Here is a 17,575-nt window from a genome sequence, read left to right on the forward strand (position 1 = left end):
GGCAGCTCATTCCAGTGTCCCAAATACAGTGACACGGTGTAAGAATATTGGATGTGGGTAGTTATGGGACCTGATCTGCTTATGGCTTGGGGCAGCAAAGTGGCCTATGACAGCCTGCAGGATCAAAGAAAGTACAGTTCAGCAGCACTATACAAGGCAAAAGGAAGAGCAATCCTTGCAGGTTCAACCAAGAACTTTTAAAGAAAGTGAAGGAAATGTATGGAAAGTTCTGTTTAGGAAATTAATAAAAATCAGGGAAAGGGCTGGATTGAGGTGAATTGGGGAGGAACAAGACTCTGGTGTAGTAAATGTTTTTCTAGCTTTTCTCTGGGATACGTGCATACATTTGTGTAGGGGGGCAGACACGACAGAGGGCCTGTGTGCCCATGGTGCAGTTCAGGAGTGCAGGTGTGTGAGTAAATGTGTGAGCACTAATGAAGGTAAAACTGGATGGCACAGCAAGTGGAGAGGTGGCCCAGAGTCAGGAGGGTGTTTAAAGGTGGGACCATGGGGCACCTTGCTGCTGAGGACCAGGGGAATCCTGGCCAGGTGCTGGAGAGACCATAGAGCTAGAGTGGGATCTCAAGGGGTGAGGGGGGTATGTGTCTGAGGGTGAAATTGAAGTGTTGTGGGGGAGCTTGAGTGCCCTGGACAACACTGGGTCCAGGAGTCTTCTGAATGACATGCAGCATTGTGCTGTTTTTCCAGCAGAACAAGAGCCTGTGAGCACGCTCTGTAGCTGAAGCAAAAAGGCTTTGTCAATAGGCTTCACTTATCAGGCTGCCTGTACTAGACATCAATGACAAGATTCCCTTTGTTTCCTTGGTCTGCAATTCTTACCCACAGGCTTTCTTATTTATTTTCTCATGGTGGTGGCATCTTTGGTGCAACTGGACCCTTATTCACTTCAGCTTTTGGCTGGCTTTCCATGTGCAAAACCTCTTGCCTCTTGTGCAGAGGGACCTTGGGGAATGAGGTGGGGAAAAAAGGATGTTGCTTGCTATCCCAAGCATGGACTACCCTCCCTTGCTCCATTCTTTACAGCTGCTACCTTCTCCTTGATGGGAAATGGATGGATCCCCTTGATCTTGAATTATTTCTGGTGGCTGCTGCTGTCTCAGGGCAGTCAGACCTGGGTTCTACAAGTATATCCCCCTTTCTGACTCTTTAATACTCCTTAATATTTTTTTAATTTGTAACATTTTAAATTAAGAATTACAGCTGTTTCCTTTGCATGGTGCAAGAGACACTATTTTGAAGTGTGTAATTCTTATCAAAGATCTGTCTCCAAACTATTCATCACTTCCTGTCACACTGTCTTCTGAGGAGTCATCCGAGGAGTCACTCTGCAGAAGTGAAATGCAGTTTTGCAATACTGACTGGAAATGTCTTTCATCTTCACGCACTAATCAGTGTTTAAAATGCAAAGACATATGGGTATTCTGGTTCTGGACTAATGTGCATCATGCTCCTTTTTTTCTCTTTTATGAAAATAATAGCTTTTTTAGTGTAATTTTCACGTGTAGATTTTCTGCAAATATAGACTGATGCAGCTCTATGTCAGACAAATAAAGTTTGTCTCCAGAAAAGCACATTATGCTGATGTAGGGTAGAGTCTTCTGTTTCCTTAGTTTGAGCTAAACCATCACATGGATGATTCCTAGAAGTAGTTACAGAAGAATTTTAGAGTTTTCAGTGGAATTTTATTTCTCTAGACCAGCTGTGTCCTGCTTTATGCTTCTGCTTGCTGAGTGCTAAAGAAAACAAGAGTTTTGTTTAGCAGTCCACTCTATTATCTATTACTCAACCAAAGTTTTTGCATTCACACTGTGGAGAGGCAGTACTGTTTCCTGAATCGAGAATTCCAGACAATATTATTATAGATAATAAATAAAGCAGGTCTTTAATGGAAGCTTCCATGGGCCCCCATGGTTATGGGCACAGGTGGAATCAGATTTGTTGTGGTTCCTTTTGTTGTACATTCCCTGCTCTTTGTTCCAGCTCTTTCCCTGCCTGTCAAGGCAACCCAGCCCCTTATCCCTGAACTTTTCCTGCCACTTTCACCGTGGGCCAGTCCCTTACTGCAACACTCCTTTGGAATACTCCTGGAAGTCCCAGTGGCTCATATCACCCACCCTCTCCTCTCCCCTACCCTGACTGGTCCCAAACAAATGATGTACGCTCCTTACTCATCCCCTGAAATCTCTCCATTGGACAACTGTTTGTAACCACCCCGAGTTGAATCACTTTAAAAACCTGTGCAGAGAGGTGCTCGGGGCTCTTCCTTCCTACACCCTTCACCTGGAATAAACCCTTTCCTGTGGAACCTCAAGACAGAGAGCCTCCTCCTTTCTCCTCTGCCTTGTCCCTGTTGTAGCTTATATCTGGCGCGGTACAGCAAGCGGCTCTAAAGGCTCTGCCTGTGGTAAATCGCCATCCCAAGGCAGTTCCCCACACGTGGTGCAGTGCCGGAGTTTCAAGAGCCAGCCTGGGCTCTGGTGAGCTGCGTCAGAAGAGGAGTAGCCCAAAGAAGCCTTCAAGCGAATGTTAGGAGACCCCAGGGAAGAGGATGGGAGATAACGAGCACTTGGTAGACAGGTCCCCAGAAGTGCTTGTATTGTGGAAAGGTGGGACATTTCAAAAGAGAATATCCAGAATTACAGAGGGCAGTTAAAACCTTTCAGATGATGGAATCAGGAAATGATGCACAGGAGTAGGGGTATCAGGGGCTCTATTTTTTGGGATCCAGCTACCTTGAACAGGCCTTGATAAATTTAAAATTAGGACCCCAAGAAGAAGAGTATGTATTCAGGAGAGAGTATAAGTCCCTGACTACCCAGCCAGTGGGAAAGGGGACAGGATCATGCTGGGCCATGAAAGGGTATAAAAAGGTTTCCATTTAAACTAGGTGTCTGTGTTTACCTCTCGGAGGGGAGAAACAACTCAGTTGAATCAGTGATATCAATAAATAGTTTTTTTTGGTTGGAATACTGTCCTCTTTCAGTTCTACGGAAAAGTGAGCTGCTTCTCACAGAGATGTCTGTCCACATCAGTTAGATTTGTTAGTGGAAATTCTTTCATTCCTATGCACAATCTTCCCCCTCAAAAAAAAAATCCAGTGTGGGAAATAATTTCTTAAAACAAGGACATAAAAAAACCTCAAAGCCAATGGATCAGGAGAACCTAAGCGAAGGAAGGCAGACATGCCTGAGGCTAAGTTCCACCTGGCTGTCCCCAGGTGAGGTTCCCTTGACTCTCGCTTCTAGCAGTCTACTCTGCCGAGCATATGGACAAGGCAAATACCATTGAACATGTAACAATGTAACTACATTGACCACCACACTTAGTATCAGAACGGTGACCCATAGTCCAGAGCAAGATCTTCTCATTTGCAGTTCCAAGCAGTATTGCAGCAAACACAGTTCAACAAATGCACAGGAGTGGTCTTCTCCAGGGGCGCCTTAAGTAAATTCAAAGTCCCACTCTTCACACCTCAAGAGGTACCTTGTTTTAGCTACTTCTGCTACCACAAAGGAGTGATGTCTCCAAGGGGCACCTTACTTTAATTTAATTTCTATGTTCAGTGGAGGGAGTGAGGCTTGCTGTCATTTTGATTTTAGAGTCCTCCAGTCTACTTGAATATTTCTCTTGCAGTTCCTTTAGCAACAGTTTCTCTGTGTGCTTCGCTGCAGCAAGCAGAGCCCAAAGGTTGTCAGCCTTGCTCCTGAAATGATAATTTCCAATCCTAACTGTATCAACTTGGATTCTCAGGTTTTCTCCTTGTGTGTTGTTGGTGAGTTGCCTGATCCAGTCTCAGCCCGTCTCCCATCTATGTGGGAAGAGGCTTCTGGTTTCCATCTTGGGCATTCTCCAGTGCATTCTTGTCTCTGCCTTGGTCTGTCAAGGGGGTGGTGCACTCAGGCTTACATCACATTTCTCTGTAGTCACTTTTTCAGGTGTCTTAATTTGGCCATTTCAGCACTGATTTTGCTAGCCTGTGCGGGGACACCATCCATTAGCCTTTTCATTATTTCCTTCTGCTGACACTGGGACTATAGCACGTGTCTTGTGAGGGAGTGGTCCTGTCCTCCCTGGTTTGAATGGGTGGGATCTTAGGTACACAGTCTTGGGCTAATGTGGGTGTGTGTCACCCCACGAGTCTTGAGCTTGCTGGCTAGCAACTTAACTGCTCTGATTGATTGGTGGTACCCACCATCAGAGAGTAATGATTACTGAGAGAGCAAGAATATTTTGAAACAGACTACAGTGGGATCCACAATTATGGATTCCTTCTTCCTTTCATCCTCTCCTGAAAAGGTCAATCCATGGACTGTTCAGAACTATTTCAATCATTGCTGTGACAGGCTGATTAACCTATCATAAGATTTAAATAATTGCTGCCATAAATAAAACTTTTTGATTGATTGATTGATTGATTTTTTGGCATTGTTTCACCATAATTTAGTTCAAGGGTATCCCAAATGTACCTCTGAGTAGACAGTCCATGACTGCCCTCTAGGATACAACATTTTGTGGCTATCACAGACCAGGTAGCCCAGGATTGCCCTCTTGGGGCCTGGGACCTTACATATATAAGAAAAACACTGGTTATATTTTGTGTCGTTTAATGTTTAGTCTTTCCTTCACTGAGCATGAAGAAATACGGGCGGAAATGGGCAGATGGAAAACCAGCTTGTGTCTGCCCCTGTGGGCTAAGCTTTTTGTGCAGATCTTGCTTACCTGTGTTTTTGGGATGGGAAAGGCACACAAGACCACAGGAAATTATCTACATAATCATTAACTATGTGACCATTTGGTTAAATGTTATGCCAGCTGAGTCACACTTGGAGACTGCTCTAAGGGTACCACATCATTGGAGCAGTCCTCATAGTGCTGAAAACTATAATTGCAGATAGCCCTGTAGCAGTATTCCCCAAAGTTCCTCTGTTGCCATGCTTTCTGTAGCACCAGACCTGCACATCTCAGCCTTTTTTTCCATATGCATTTCTTAAGCACCATGAACAGTGTTTCAAGGCTACTTACAAGATGACAGCTGAAACCTGAGTTTCCTGATGTGCATTTTCATATCCATTTTCAAAGAGACCTGTGAGGGGCTGTTGTTTAAACACTTAGCTTCCATGTCCTGACATCTCAATCTCCTGATAATTGAACCATTTTAAAATGAACTAGTGTTTGCTCTTCAGAGTTTGTATTCATAATCTGTGGCCTCCTTTTTTTCCCAAGGATTGCTTTATCTGATAAGATCCTGCTCCTGGATTCTTGATATCTTGAGTCTGAAGTGTTGCAATTTGTTTCCTTTCCCAGCTGAAGATAAAGCAGTGGTCTCTCCACCATTTTTCATCCCAGCTGTTTTTTCTCTTAGATTTTTCTTACCTGCAAAAGCCACATAGTGAATTCAGCAGTTACTAGATTCTGGCAAAGTTATACTGGTGGGCACTTAAAGTCAGTGGCGTTTTGGATAGACATTTTCCTTTACTCAATTTATGAAAAATCAGTAGAAGAGAAAGCAGAATTAAATAGGTTTGAAATGGTAATGTGCTGAAGGTGACCTTGGGAAATAGCATACTTGTGGTCTGTAGATTAGACTTCACATTTCATTACAAGAAAGTAAAGAGAACATGTGATTTAATTGCAGTCACGTTTATTTGCAGTTTCTATACACACTTTCTAGGTAATCAAACTTTTCCAACACATTTTTTGAGAGGGGTTCACAATGAAACTGTCACTGTTTTTACTAAAAATAAATACAAGACTTAAAGTGTTGCACAGCTCTAAAATATACAAAGGCTTGGATTTAATGTAAACTTTGAAAACATTTTACAAAAGAAACCATATTTGCAACAATTTAAAAAGTTCATATTTACAAATATTACAAAAATACAAAATGGATGCAAGTCCATAAACCATTGTCTTTTCTGCCAGCATGAACTGGTGCTAGTACCAAAATAGTTACACTGTAACCTTCTTAAATTTTTTAAAATTCTTTTAAGTCATAACCTACAGTATTTCTCTATCTGCCACCATTGCAGCAAATGCACTCAATCTCTGACCTTTGGCAAAAGCAAACATATGCTTTATTTGCTACAACTATCCCTCGCCCTCTATGCTGCCACAACAACAAAAACAGAAAAACAGAAAGGCAAAAAAAAAAAAAAAGAAGAAAAAACCAAAGAAGAAAAGGGGAAGATGTTATTTTTCAGAACACAGCTGTATAACTTAAGAAATAATTTTCATAATTTAAGTGCAAGCAACAGAACAGTAGGTTGAAATGATGGTTCAGCAGTTACCTGAGGCACGTACTGTACCCTGTCTCAAGAGGTGAGTGATGTTCCCTTCGCTCTGTGGCCTGTCCTCGGTGCCTTAATGGCACACTTGGAATGCTACAGGTCTCCCTGCCATTCATCTTCCTCTGACTCTCAACATTTGTTCTCAACTCTTTTGTTCATAGAGAATTTAGAATCTGTTTGGGTTTCACTCTGCTAAATCTAAATTAGAAAATTAAGCAAAAGGAGAGTATACTCCAGTGGGATTGTTTTGTGTTTGTTCTGTATGTGAAATATTGCCTAATTATTCTGGTAAAAAAAAAAAAACCTTAGTGTATACATATGTATTTATTTAGGATGTCTGTGAAATTATTGATTGGTAATAAACAATGGTATCATCAAAGTCAATTCAGCTGTATTCTCTTTACTTTTTTGAATGACTCTTTAACTCAGGACTATTAAACATTTTGTAAAAGAGCTTCTGGTAAAATTTTTGTGGAAAATGACTGAAGATGACAAACTTAAGGATTTTCTGCCCATTATCTAAATTAGCTTTTCTCAAATTCTCCAGAAGGTGGTTTGTTCTATGCTGAGCATTTAGTCCTAAAACATTCTCAATCATCCACTTCACTTGTATTCAGACTTATTTTCCTACCTAAGCTACTAATGTGATTAGGATTTTGTTTCCAAAACCTTTCTCCCATTACATTTTTAAAACTGTTTTAGACGGTTTTGCAGCCCTTCAACTGGTGGATCACCCCTCATCCCAACACAACTATCACATGCACAGTGACTCCACCTCATCAACTGAATGCAATCTGGTGACATAGGAGGACAGTAGGAAACTGAATAATACATGTCTTGTGGCAATCTCTAGACAAAATCAGATGTGGACCTTCTGGGAAATAAAATGTTGGGTATGTTAAACTGTTCTGATTTGCTTTGACTCCTTGAAATTGTAACAGTTTTAGATAGAACCTTCCTCTTTAAAACATGATCTACCTTCTTTTAATAACTCTCAGCTTTATACGTTACATAATTAAAAGAAAAAAAATACCAAAAATTCACACATTCCACCTCCAGTCCTTTACTTATGTTTAAAGCCAGCTTTTAGTTGATTCCTTTATACCTTTATACCAAAGAACGCTCTTTCTGCCATCCTACTTGATCTGTTCTACTGCATACTCCATTCCTCCTTCACTATTTTCTCTGCACTAACCTTTCCTCTTTTCCTAACCATATACTACAGCAACCAATGTCAACTGCATGAGTTTTGGCTAAAGAGGGCCTTGTCCTCTAAGTGGCACAGATGGGGCTACATCAGTGGAAATTGTGGTGGCCCAAAGGAGAATCAGGCCTGTTGGTTTTATTCTGTTTAAAAATTAAAAGTATAAAGCAACTCATGGGTTCTTGTGGTTTTAAGATGAGAATATTCAAGTAACTTCAAGTAATTCAGCTTTTATCTCCCTGCCTTCATTTGTATCAAAGCAGCTACTTTGATTTATCTCCTTTCCCACCCCAACCCAGTCCCTCACCCTGTTCTGTGTTTCTGGTAAACCCAGACAAGATCCCTACTGTACGTGGCTGGCACAATGAACTGGAGCTTTCCCCTCCTCAGCTCAGCAATGAATATAAATAATGCATACACATACCTATTTCCCAGCTACGTTTTCACAGTGTCATTTTTGTAAATATTTAGGTAGCATGAATCTCATCAGCACAAAGAGAAAGCTTCACTGAAAACTCATTGCAGATATTTACTGATAAATTGAAAGCGCTTCTTGCATGCTTATAATTTATTTGTTTCCTTTATGAACCAGAAACTAATTGTGTTTAAAGATTATAGGTACCAGGTTATGACTGTGTTATGTGTCCCAATAGCCTAATAGGAATATGAAAGTTAAGTACTGTTTCCTCTCACATCTATCCTCTCTGAAGCAATCCCTGCAAGAATAAAGGCCCAGGGGAGGCTGTGGGGTGGGACCCTTTGGGGCTTAGCATCAGACCCAGCTTTGTTCTGTCAGAAACACACTCATCTTCCCCACGGTTACCTTCCCAGCTCTGCTTTCCAGTTAGCTTCTTTAGAACTGCCTTAGAAAGACAAATGGTTTCTTTAATCCCCTCACAGTCAGCCTTTCAATTTCCTTAACTAAGTTGGAAAATTCCTGCTTTCCACTGCTCAATGCCATCTTTCAGGCCTGTCACACTGAAAGTGGTTATTGGTGGCCATGTTTCATGTTTGATATGAAAATGGTATTCACAGAATACAGTTATTACAATTGAATTCATTTGTCTTCCATAAACAAAGCTGTTATGCAGTAAATCATTTGCCATGTCCACTTTTTGATACTTCTATTTACAAATTTTTATCAAAAATATGATATTTACATATGTTTGTTAATTTTTTCTAAAGTTTGTTTCAGCTCATTTTAGTGTAGAAAAATACCAATTCTCAAGAGCATTTTCTTTTTTTTTTTTTTTTTTTTGTTTTCTCCCTAGGGAAGCACTACAGTGAGGGATTTGTTTCTAGATGGGCAGCTTCTGGGAAAAAAACCCACCCAAAGTCACCTTTAACTCCATGGAAAGTGAATAGTCTTGAAATCTACAGTGGCAATGGAAATGAGAGTGGGATAAACCAAATGAAGCCAAAAGAAAACAGAACAGGCATAGCATTTCTTCATCCTTTTAGAAAATGTAGTGTAATAAATAGCTACAGCTGTAGTCCTTTTGTTTGCCCAGCGTCTTCCAAACGCAAACACACCGAAGCATTGATATTGCCCTGTGATTATTCTCTTTTTCTCCTTTTTGTTCCTTTTTTGTTGTGATTCCTACAGCATTGGCCTCTTACGTTGACATCCTTAAGAGCTTGAGTGGTGTTGGCAGCCCGGTCCTGGCACCCGCACAGCCTATGTAGAGCTTTGAGAAGAGCGATCGTCGTGGGGGCTGCCGTCCGAGTTCTCGGTGTCCCCCTCGGAGATGGCCTGCATGGGGGTGTTGTAGAGCCGGCAGCGCACGCTGTACCGGCTGCTGCTGGCCGCCGGCGGGGCCCGCGACCGCCCCACACGCGACGACGCCGACATGGGGAAGTTCTTGGAGGAGAACCCTTCCGTGTTGACCCTGGGGGAGCAGGGGGAGAGCGGCGATAATGCGTCAGGGCTCGTTGTGGGAGGAGACTCTTCCGTGCTTTGAAGGGCCTCTGCTGTCAGCTCTCCGGGAGACTTCGGCAAAATAGGACTTTTCAGAATCTCTGTGGCAGACATCCTGTAGCTGGAATCAGATCGGCTGCCCTTTTTAAGGAGCAGTAGCTTAAACTCCTCATTGGATGTGTTGGACTTTTTAGCATTCCTGTATATGAGCCCGGGGGACCTCTGACTGCTGATGGGAGTGCCCACGTTGCTGGCTGGTGGCATGTTGCTGGTAGGCAGTGTGCTGCTGGTGGGAGGCTGGCTGCTGGTCCCAGATGAACCTCTCAATCTGTTTCTTACGGAAAGGTCTCCAGAATCCTTTCTCCCAAGAACTTTCCTTTTTGATCTGTAAAAACACAAAGGAGAACTCTTTCATATATTATTTTTGTCCTATAATGCTTAGCGCTCTCCTGGAGTTTCACAGATGCTTTTATATTTAGCCAGAGTTCTCTCAAATCCTCTGTAAATTATTGGAGGCTATCAGTGTCTCATGGCACTGAGCTGCAGAGTTCCTCTCAACACCACCCAGCCTCTTCCAAGACAGTGTATACACAACCAAGTCTTTGTAAAGACAAAATACATACAGAAATTTAGGCAGTAATAATATGCAGCATAATCTATTCAGTATCAGAAAACTTCAGTTTCAGTTGTGATCCCAAATTTCAGCTGACTACAAAATACTCTAAAATTGAAGAGGTACCTTTTCATACCCTTCTCCCTGCAACAATTCTTTCACCAGACTAGAGCTGGTGGACTGGTAGGCAGAAGACAGGAACCATTGCTTTGAAGATGTGTATGTTGGTTAGAGAGAACAGCTTGATGTTTTTATCTGTAAAGCATCCCACACATGCCCTGAAGGTACTCAGACTGCACTCCAGGCCATAATAAAACATGTTTTAAAGCTGCCTTTTAGAAAATGAAACTGAGTTAACTGAAGAACGTAGTTTGAGGACAAGACTTAAACATAGAATAACCATCCTGCAGCTATTGTTAGTGGACAGCTGTGCAGGGATGCATGTTACCATTTCCCATTGCCACAAGGTTCGGTCACCTGTGAATGACTGCGAACAGATCCTCAGTGGTGCGGGGTTTGTTTGGAGACACGAAGGCATCCTCAGTGTCAGCCTGTGACTCCTCGCTCAGTGGAGACATGATGGACTCGTCGCTTGGAGAAGACTCTTAAAAAGGAGAGAAGCCACGTTATGAGTCAGACTCCACTGCACTTTGCAAGAGCACTGCCAGCTGGAGGCACCAGCTCCGCTCACAACTAAGTGGGTGATACCACTATACAGCCTTTTCCCTCTAATCTAAAAGTCATGTCTGTTCCATATTGGATATTCCCATAAAAGGAGCACTGAAACAAGATCTCCCATTTACATAATAGCTGTGATAATCAAACTCTCTTGTACCCAGGGCCAATGCTCCTCACTTTTATCTTTTCAGCTGAAATGTAGCACAAGGGAGGAAATAAATACCACAAATGCAATCTGAATACTTTGGAAAAGTTTAAATAGCTGTGAGCTGGCTAGCTGGCCAACTAACAGACAAAGCAAGGGGTGTCTATGCTTAAACCTACAGAGGGAAGCTGATGTGCCACTCTGCTTTGATTCCACTACCATCCCATCCAAAACCACCTGATTGGGTATGACACAGAAAGAATTCCCAACTGACCTTTCAGCGAAGGCTCGTCTGTGCCGCCCACCGTCTCGTCTGCCCTGCTGTCATCAGAGGCACTTTTGGTTGGGATACCTGATGTGATATCGTTTTCCTGCTTGCAACCCTCTTCATTGAGTGAATCTACTGCTGCCATCTCTGCTTCATAGTTGATATTCCCAGGCACATGGTGGCTTACGTCGAGTTCGTGCTTAAACTGATAGGTGATGGCTGGTCCCTCAGCCTGAGCTGGGCTTTCATCCACAGGCCTAACTTCCACCTTCCCCTCACTGCCTGTGGAGAGCTCTTGCTGAGCCTGCACTTGCTGAAGATCGTGCACTGTTTCTGCTCCCTGGACAGATTTCTTTGTTTCATCATCACTTGAGCCCTTCTGAAAACCATCCGTGGGGATGGCACATGTCTGATTCGGAGAGCTTTCTGGTAAGTGTTCAGCGGCCAGGTGTGTTTGGTCATTCCCAGGTTTGATTTCAACCAGACCCATGCTTGCTGAAGTTACAGCTTCTCTCTCACAGCTATTCTGCCCACCAAAAGAGGAGCTTTTCTCTAAAGGTGGTTTTCCAGGGCCTGCTTCTGCTGGGGAAGTGTCAATGTACAGCATTATGGCCTCATCTGTAGAGTATTGGCGTGATACTGGTTTCTTAGCTAAGAGTGGCCTCATTTTGCCTGGAGAGACCTCAGTTGCCATCAAGGTGGTCTCCTGTATGCAGAGCAGGTCTGGGGTACTGCCTTTATGTTTCACTCCCTCAGGCTTGTTGACTGCCCGGAGGTGGACAGACTTGAGAACGGAGGGTGTGATGGCGAGGGCAGAGGGAGGGCCGGGCTGCAGGGCGTCCCCGACCGCGCTCTGCTTGCTGTGGCTAAAGGTGTGCAGCTGGTGCCTGTGAGCGAAGGGCTTGCTCAAGACATTGTGAAGAGCACTTAGGTCAAGGTGAGTAGGAGGTATAATCGGAAGTTCGAGGTCTTTGCTCACTGAGGCGGTGCCATCTTTTGAGAGTGGCTGCTGCAGCGATGACTTCCTCTCTGGAACTTTCGGCTTCCTCTTGCTCCCCCCTGGAGACAATGGTCCTGAAAAGAAAGCTGTCGGAAAAGAAGAGGTGGGCGTCTCTGACTGGCTGGAGTACCCACTGGAGGGTGAGGCTAACCCCGCCAACTTCTCCGGAGAGGCCAGCTTAAACTCATTATCAACAGAGGGGAGGGATGGGGTTGTAGCTCGTGACCCAGACTGAGACGTCTGGGATTCAGAGCTCTCTGGTGACTTGATGCACTCTATGACTGTAGTACCCGTAGCAGTGCTTGAATTGGACAAGGACCTGTAAGGATCGCTGGATTTCAAGTCGTTCAGAAGCCAGAGGTCTGCATAGTGAGGTTGTTCAGCACCTTCATCTTTAAAGGAGGGGATACTGGCGGTGTCAAATGGAGTGTCCTTTAACCCGCCATCATCCTGGTTTGGCCAGGGAAGCTCCTGCTTGGCTGGCAGGTTGGGGCCTTCCACTCGGGAAGGTGTGTTTGAAAACTCAAGGGGCAGCTTCATCTCCCTGGCAGTGTGAGAGACATGCTGCCCACCACCGATCTTTGGTTCTATCTTGTCGGGAAGGTCGGTGCTGCCCTCTGATTTCCTCAAAGACGAGCTGCGTTTTGGTGGGGCTGGCTTTGCCTTTGGTTTCTTCAGTGAGATGCACTGCCGTGCCTGCCTCCTGTGGCTCACACACTCCTGCCAGGCATAGTCAGCTAGGCTGGAAGTCACACTCCCAGTCTGGCCACTCTCGGAGCCTGGGGCTGCATAGTTGCAAATATAGTTTTTATTACCCTTCAGACCGCAGTCAAAGTGCATGGAGGTATAGTATCCTTCAGTATCCACAGAAAAGTGTGAGCTAGTGTCTGCCTTGTCAGAGGGGGTCTTTTCAAGGAAGCTGTCATAGGTGGCCATGCTGGTAAAGCTGGGACATCCCAGGCTGTCTGCCTTTGGGCGCTCAGGGCTGAAATCCTGGCGACAGGAGGCGTCATGGTGGTGGTGCAGGTAGTTCCACTCACTGTCGCTTGTGTTGCTGTTGTTGGGGTCATCCAGTAAATCTGCCACAGTGGATGTGAAGGAGCTTGCCCTGTGGCCCCTGACCTTGTCTGCGTGGTCACCAAACTGCTCTGTGATGAAGACATTGGAGTCCTCGTTGGCATTGGGAGCGGTATTGAGTGACAGCTCGGAGTCACAGTGTGAAGAGCCTGTTAGTGGAGGAGAGGCAGCAGGAGGAATGGTTTCAGATGTCTGGGAGGGACATGTGGAGCTGCTCCCACTCCAGTTGCCACTGGAGGACTGGTGGTCATCTTTCTGGTCCATGTGGCTGCTGAGCAGGACTCCTGCTGTGGAGATGGAGTGAATTGGGCTCCCGAAGGTGTCTGAGTTGGATGAAATTTCACAGCTGCCTGAATCGACCATCCTTGACAGCCGCGATCTCCCCCTCTCGCTGATGCTGTGCTCAGGGCTATGCAGGTGCTGAGGACAAGTTAAACCAATGGGCTGGCACTCCTGTGAACCCTGCTTGCTCAAGATCTCCTTCCCCTTTTTCGGGATCCTCTCCTGACCAGCTAGGAAGTGCTCTGCTTCATACCCTGCACTCTTGGTGGTGGCATCCTGATGGCCCTCGCTGGCCCGGGCGCCCTCGCGGGGGAGGCTCCGCGAGCGGATGCGGTTGCTCACAGCGGCAGCAAAGACTGCATCCCCATTGTCTGCCAGCACCAGGATGTTGCCAGTGGAGTGGGAGAGGGAGGCGACCACGCTCTGCCCCCGCTGGGCACGGATCCGTCGCCGGGAGGGAGCAGCTATCAGGATTTCTTCCGTCTGGCACTCCGAATCCCGGGTCCCCAACCTCCTGTTGCTGGAGCCAGGGAATTCTGGGTTTGTGTGCACAATCACATTGCGCTCTCTCGCCACTGGCGACTCGTCTGAATCTAGGACACATGGAAAGCTGGGTGAGTGGGAGAGAGCTCCACATTTCCTGGCATGAGACAACCCACAGAGCAACCCAAGAAGATATTATCTTCTGTATTGTTTATTTTTTAATCTTTCTGAGCATTGGACCAAATTTAAGTTCTGTATAAAGAATTTATAAGGCAGATCTCCTGCCGGTGAGGTAGGGAAATTCTAGTCCTACAACATGACTTCTGCAATGCATTCTCAATGTGAGAATGAGCTGAGCTTGCTGTGCTAAATATTACGACAAATACTAAGTTTTCAGTTCTTAAGATTATTTCAGCTACTTAAAATTTTCGGGAGTGGCTACTGGACAACATACTCCACAAGCTTCTAAAAATAATTCCGGTTCTCCTTCCCGTCTGTTCAGTATTTCCACTATCTGCTTCTTTACTATCAAGAATATTTGCAAGACAAAAGGATCTTTCATTCATAGGTTCTCTGATTACTTATTCCCTATCATAAACACATTTCTTCTGTTTCCAGTCGAGTTTCATGGCAACCAACCGAAACACCAGAGCCATCTTCAGGTGCAGATGAATATTAAGAAATAGCAATTCTGTTAGTTTCGTTTTGAGTTAATAAGAATTTCACACTGAATTTGCCCTCAACAGAGTTGCTCCTAATTTACCCTGACAAAAAGTGAGGTAATTTGGTAGGTTTAAGGCAAATATTCTTGATGATAAAGAATAATAGGAAGGAATCGAGGAGTGTGATAAATAAAAGGAATGTTTAGCAAAGCTCCCGCCAAGTACCAGCAGCTGTATCTCTGGTGGATATTCAACCACTCGTCTAAGTTATCCAGCTGTTGTGACAACTCATCATCACTTTGTGGAGTAACATCTGTCAGTTCTTTACCTTAAACTCCCCTGAAGCAAGAAAAAACTTTCACTTAATCTAGTTACTTTTTATGCACATAACTATGGGTTCATAACAGAAATAAAATGAAAAAGAAAAAAAGAACTGATTAACATTTACACAATAAGAGCTGAACACGTACATCTATATTACTCAGTAAGGCCCCCAGTCCTTCAAGGCCATATGGAGTAATATAGCTTTTCTTACTGTAGTAAATCAAAAGAACAAAACATGTCATTCCTAAATTTTACAAGTATTTACACTTTCAAGGTTTTGTTTCTTTGGAAGACTAGCTACCAGCTCATATCCCTGCAATTTAAGTTGGTTAGAAAGCTATCTATGGAAGATTTGTATTTATACTACACCTATTTCTTGTTGCACTCTTCTGGGGATGCCAGAGATGGTTTTCCTCCTCCTCAACTTTCGTCTCCGCTGTAGTACAGATTGTGAATGAACAAGAGAGCAGCGTATACTAGCCTCTCTGTCAAAACCAACTCCTGCAACCCATAAATAGGTCTCATTAGCCTTTAGAAATAGTAAACAAATTTTCATGGCTGGAACACAGTGGAGGCATGTGAGCTTGGATTAAGCCTGTGAATAAACATAAGGGAGCCCTTATGTAGCTCTTATGTAAATTATATCACAGTATATCACAGTTTTACGTCTAATTCCAGCTCCCCCTCAGCAGCCTGGTCTGCCAAAAATAACAGAAGGCATGAAAGGAAAAAGAACAGAAAAAGGAAAGAAAATCAGGAAAGCAAATAGAGAGCTCTTGGTAGCAGGGCATCTTTCTTACAGCTATTTATCTATCTGTCATAGGGACAATGATAGTAACTTATCTGCAAAGCATTATCTGTTCACCTGTAGCCTGACTTATTTTAAGCAAATAAGCATAAGAAAACATTTTAAGGTTCTAATGCCATATTGCAGTAGTTGGGTGCTTCTTAGGAGACCAATATGCCAAGGGAGCTAACATTTCAAAAAGGAAGGAGACAGCTAAAATGGGGCCAAGTCACCATGCAAGTTTAGAGAGCATTCTCTGTGACAACGACACATGACTGAGAGTGACATTAACAGGGAGCTGCCATTTACTTGCATACATCAGGAAGTGGCCTGATTTTCCCACATGCCCAGCACAGGGTGGGAGTCTGCTCAGGTCACGGAATCAAGATGCTCACTTTAGACTTAAAAGCACAAGTTCTTGAGTACATCTGTTTATGACCACCTTCATACAGAATAGGTGAGAATTCATTGTTTTCTTTATGTTTCCATGGCAATAGCAAAGGGAAGTGTCTTTCAGTTTGATTTTACGCTGTGTAGTCAAAAGTTAAAAGGAGACTGACCAGAAGGCCAGTGCCCCTCTGCACTGGTTTTTTGCAGAGCTGTATGCTCACTCGTGCTCTCTAAAGTTGACATGGGACAGGTTGGAAAAAATGTGCCAGGTCCATAAAAACACTAACATAAGGATTGCTGGTACAGTGGTTTGTAATCTTAAGAAGAACGAACAAACTAAAGCAAACAAAAGGAAAAAGAAATCCTGATAAGAAGCTCTAGTTTAATAGCGTATAATTATAGAAAACATAATTATACACAGACATACACATACATATTACATTACATAACAATGTAAAACATTAAAAAGTAACTTTCTTGTAAAAGTTCTTCTTGAAATCTACTACAGTGAAATAGAGGCTTCAGACAGATGTCCTGTAACCACCAATGCCCCTGGAATAAGCAGAGGAAGAACTTTCTTTAATATGGAACAAAAGTGCCGTAAACTCCAACAACAATCATTTTCAAAAAAGTGAACATTTCTCAGGGTTGGGAGAAGCTTAAAAAACAAAACCAGAGAACTAAAAGCAAACTCTTTGAAACAAAAAATCAATCATCATCATTGCTGGTTTTCCAGCAACTGTGAGTTAGCTGAACATGCTCTGTGTGCCAGATGCACGGGGGTCATCTCTGAGAGGAAAGTGGAAAAGGGTATTTCTTCCCCGTGATGCATACAAATTATTCCCATTAGTGCTAATGAGAATGATACACATAAACATCCAGAAGATTACATACCATTCTTGATCTGTAAAACTGATCAGTGGAAATTTGGTTCCAATGTATGGCAGGTGGAGTCTAGGCAAAAATGGCTATTACTGGAAAAGTTAACATTGGTCCCAGACCTAACTGTTCTCTGGCTGCACTAGGTGACAATAGCCCTGTTAGAAAGCCTGCTCTGGTAAGGGTTCTGTATTGAAACTAGAAGGAGCATCATTTTATCACCAGCTTTACCTCGTGGAAATACGCCACATTATCTCTGACTTTCTGTGGGGATTTCCAGAGGCAGTGCCCAGCCTGTGACCTTGCCCAGCTGACCTGCAGCCCAGCAGGGTGTGTGCAGGCAGTCCTGCCAGCCAGCTGCCAGCCCTCCTGTGGCCAGAGCACTGTCCTGGAGAAAGGGACACCCACTCCTGGCTGCCACCTCCGCAGGGAGGCAGGGCTGGTGGCACTGCGCAGTGTCACCTCCTCTGCCAGGACAGAGGGGAGCTGGGAACTTGTGACCATGATGCTGTAAGCCCAAAAGCCTTGGTTGTGAGCTGGGGCTGGACTGTGGGCAT

General features: G+C 44.0%; 1 protein-coding gene across 2 annotated transcripts in view; it reads right to left on the reverse strand.

Annotated features, from left to right (window-relative positions):
* Positions 1-5,640: 5,640 nt before the first annotated feature.
* NHS (NHS actin remodeling regulator) overlaps positions 5,641-17,575 on the reverse strand; it is a 248,063-nt gene continuing 236,128 nt past the window's right edge. For both annotated transcript variants that reach the window (XM_063182951.1, XM_063182958.1), the window contains exons 6-9: positions 15,332-15,463; positions 11,141-14,086; positions 10,521-10,647; positions 5,641-9,815 (exon numbers count right to left, since the gene is read on the reverse strand). In XM_063182951.1, coding sequence (XP_063039021.1) covers positions 9,191-9,815; positions 10,521-10,647; positions 11,141-14,086; positions 15,332-15,463 — 3,830 coding nt within the window. In that variant the 3' untranslated portion in view covers positions 5,641-9,190. The remainder of the gene's footprint in view (positions 9,816-10,520; positions 10,648-11,140; positions 14,087-15,331; positions 15,464-17,575) is intronic.

Source organism: Melospiza melodia, chromosome 2 (assembly GCF_035770615.1).
Source record: "Melospiza melodia melodia isolate bMelMel2 chromosome 2, bMelMel2.pri, whole genome shotgun sequence".
NCBI classification, from domain to species: Eukaryota; Metazoa; Chordata; class Aves; order Passeriformes; family Passerellidae; genus Melospiza; species Melospiza melodia.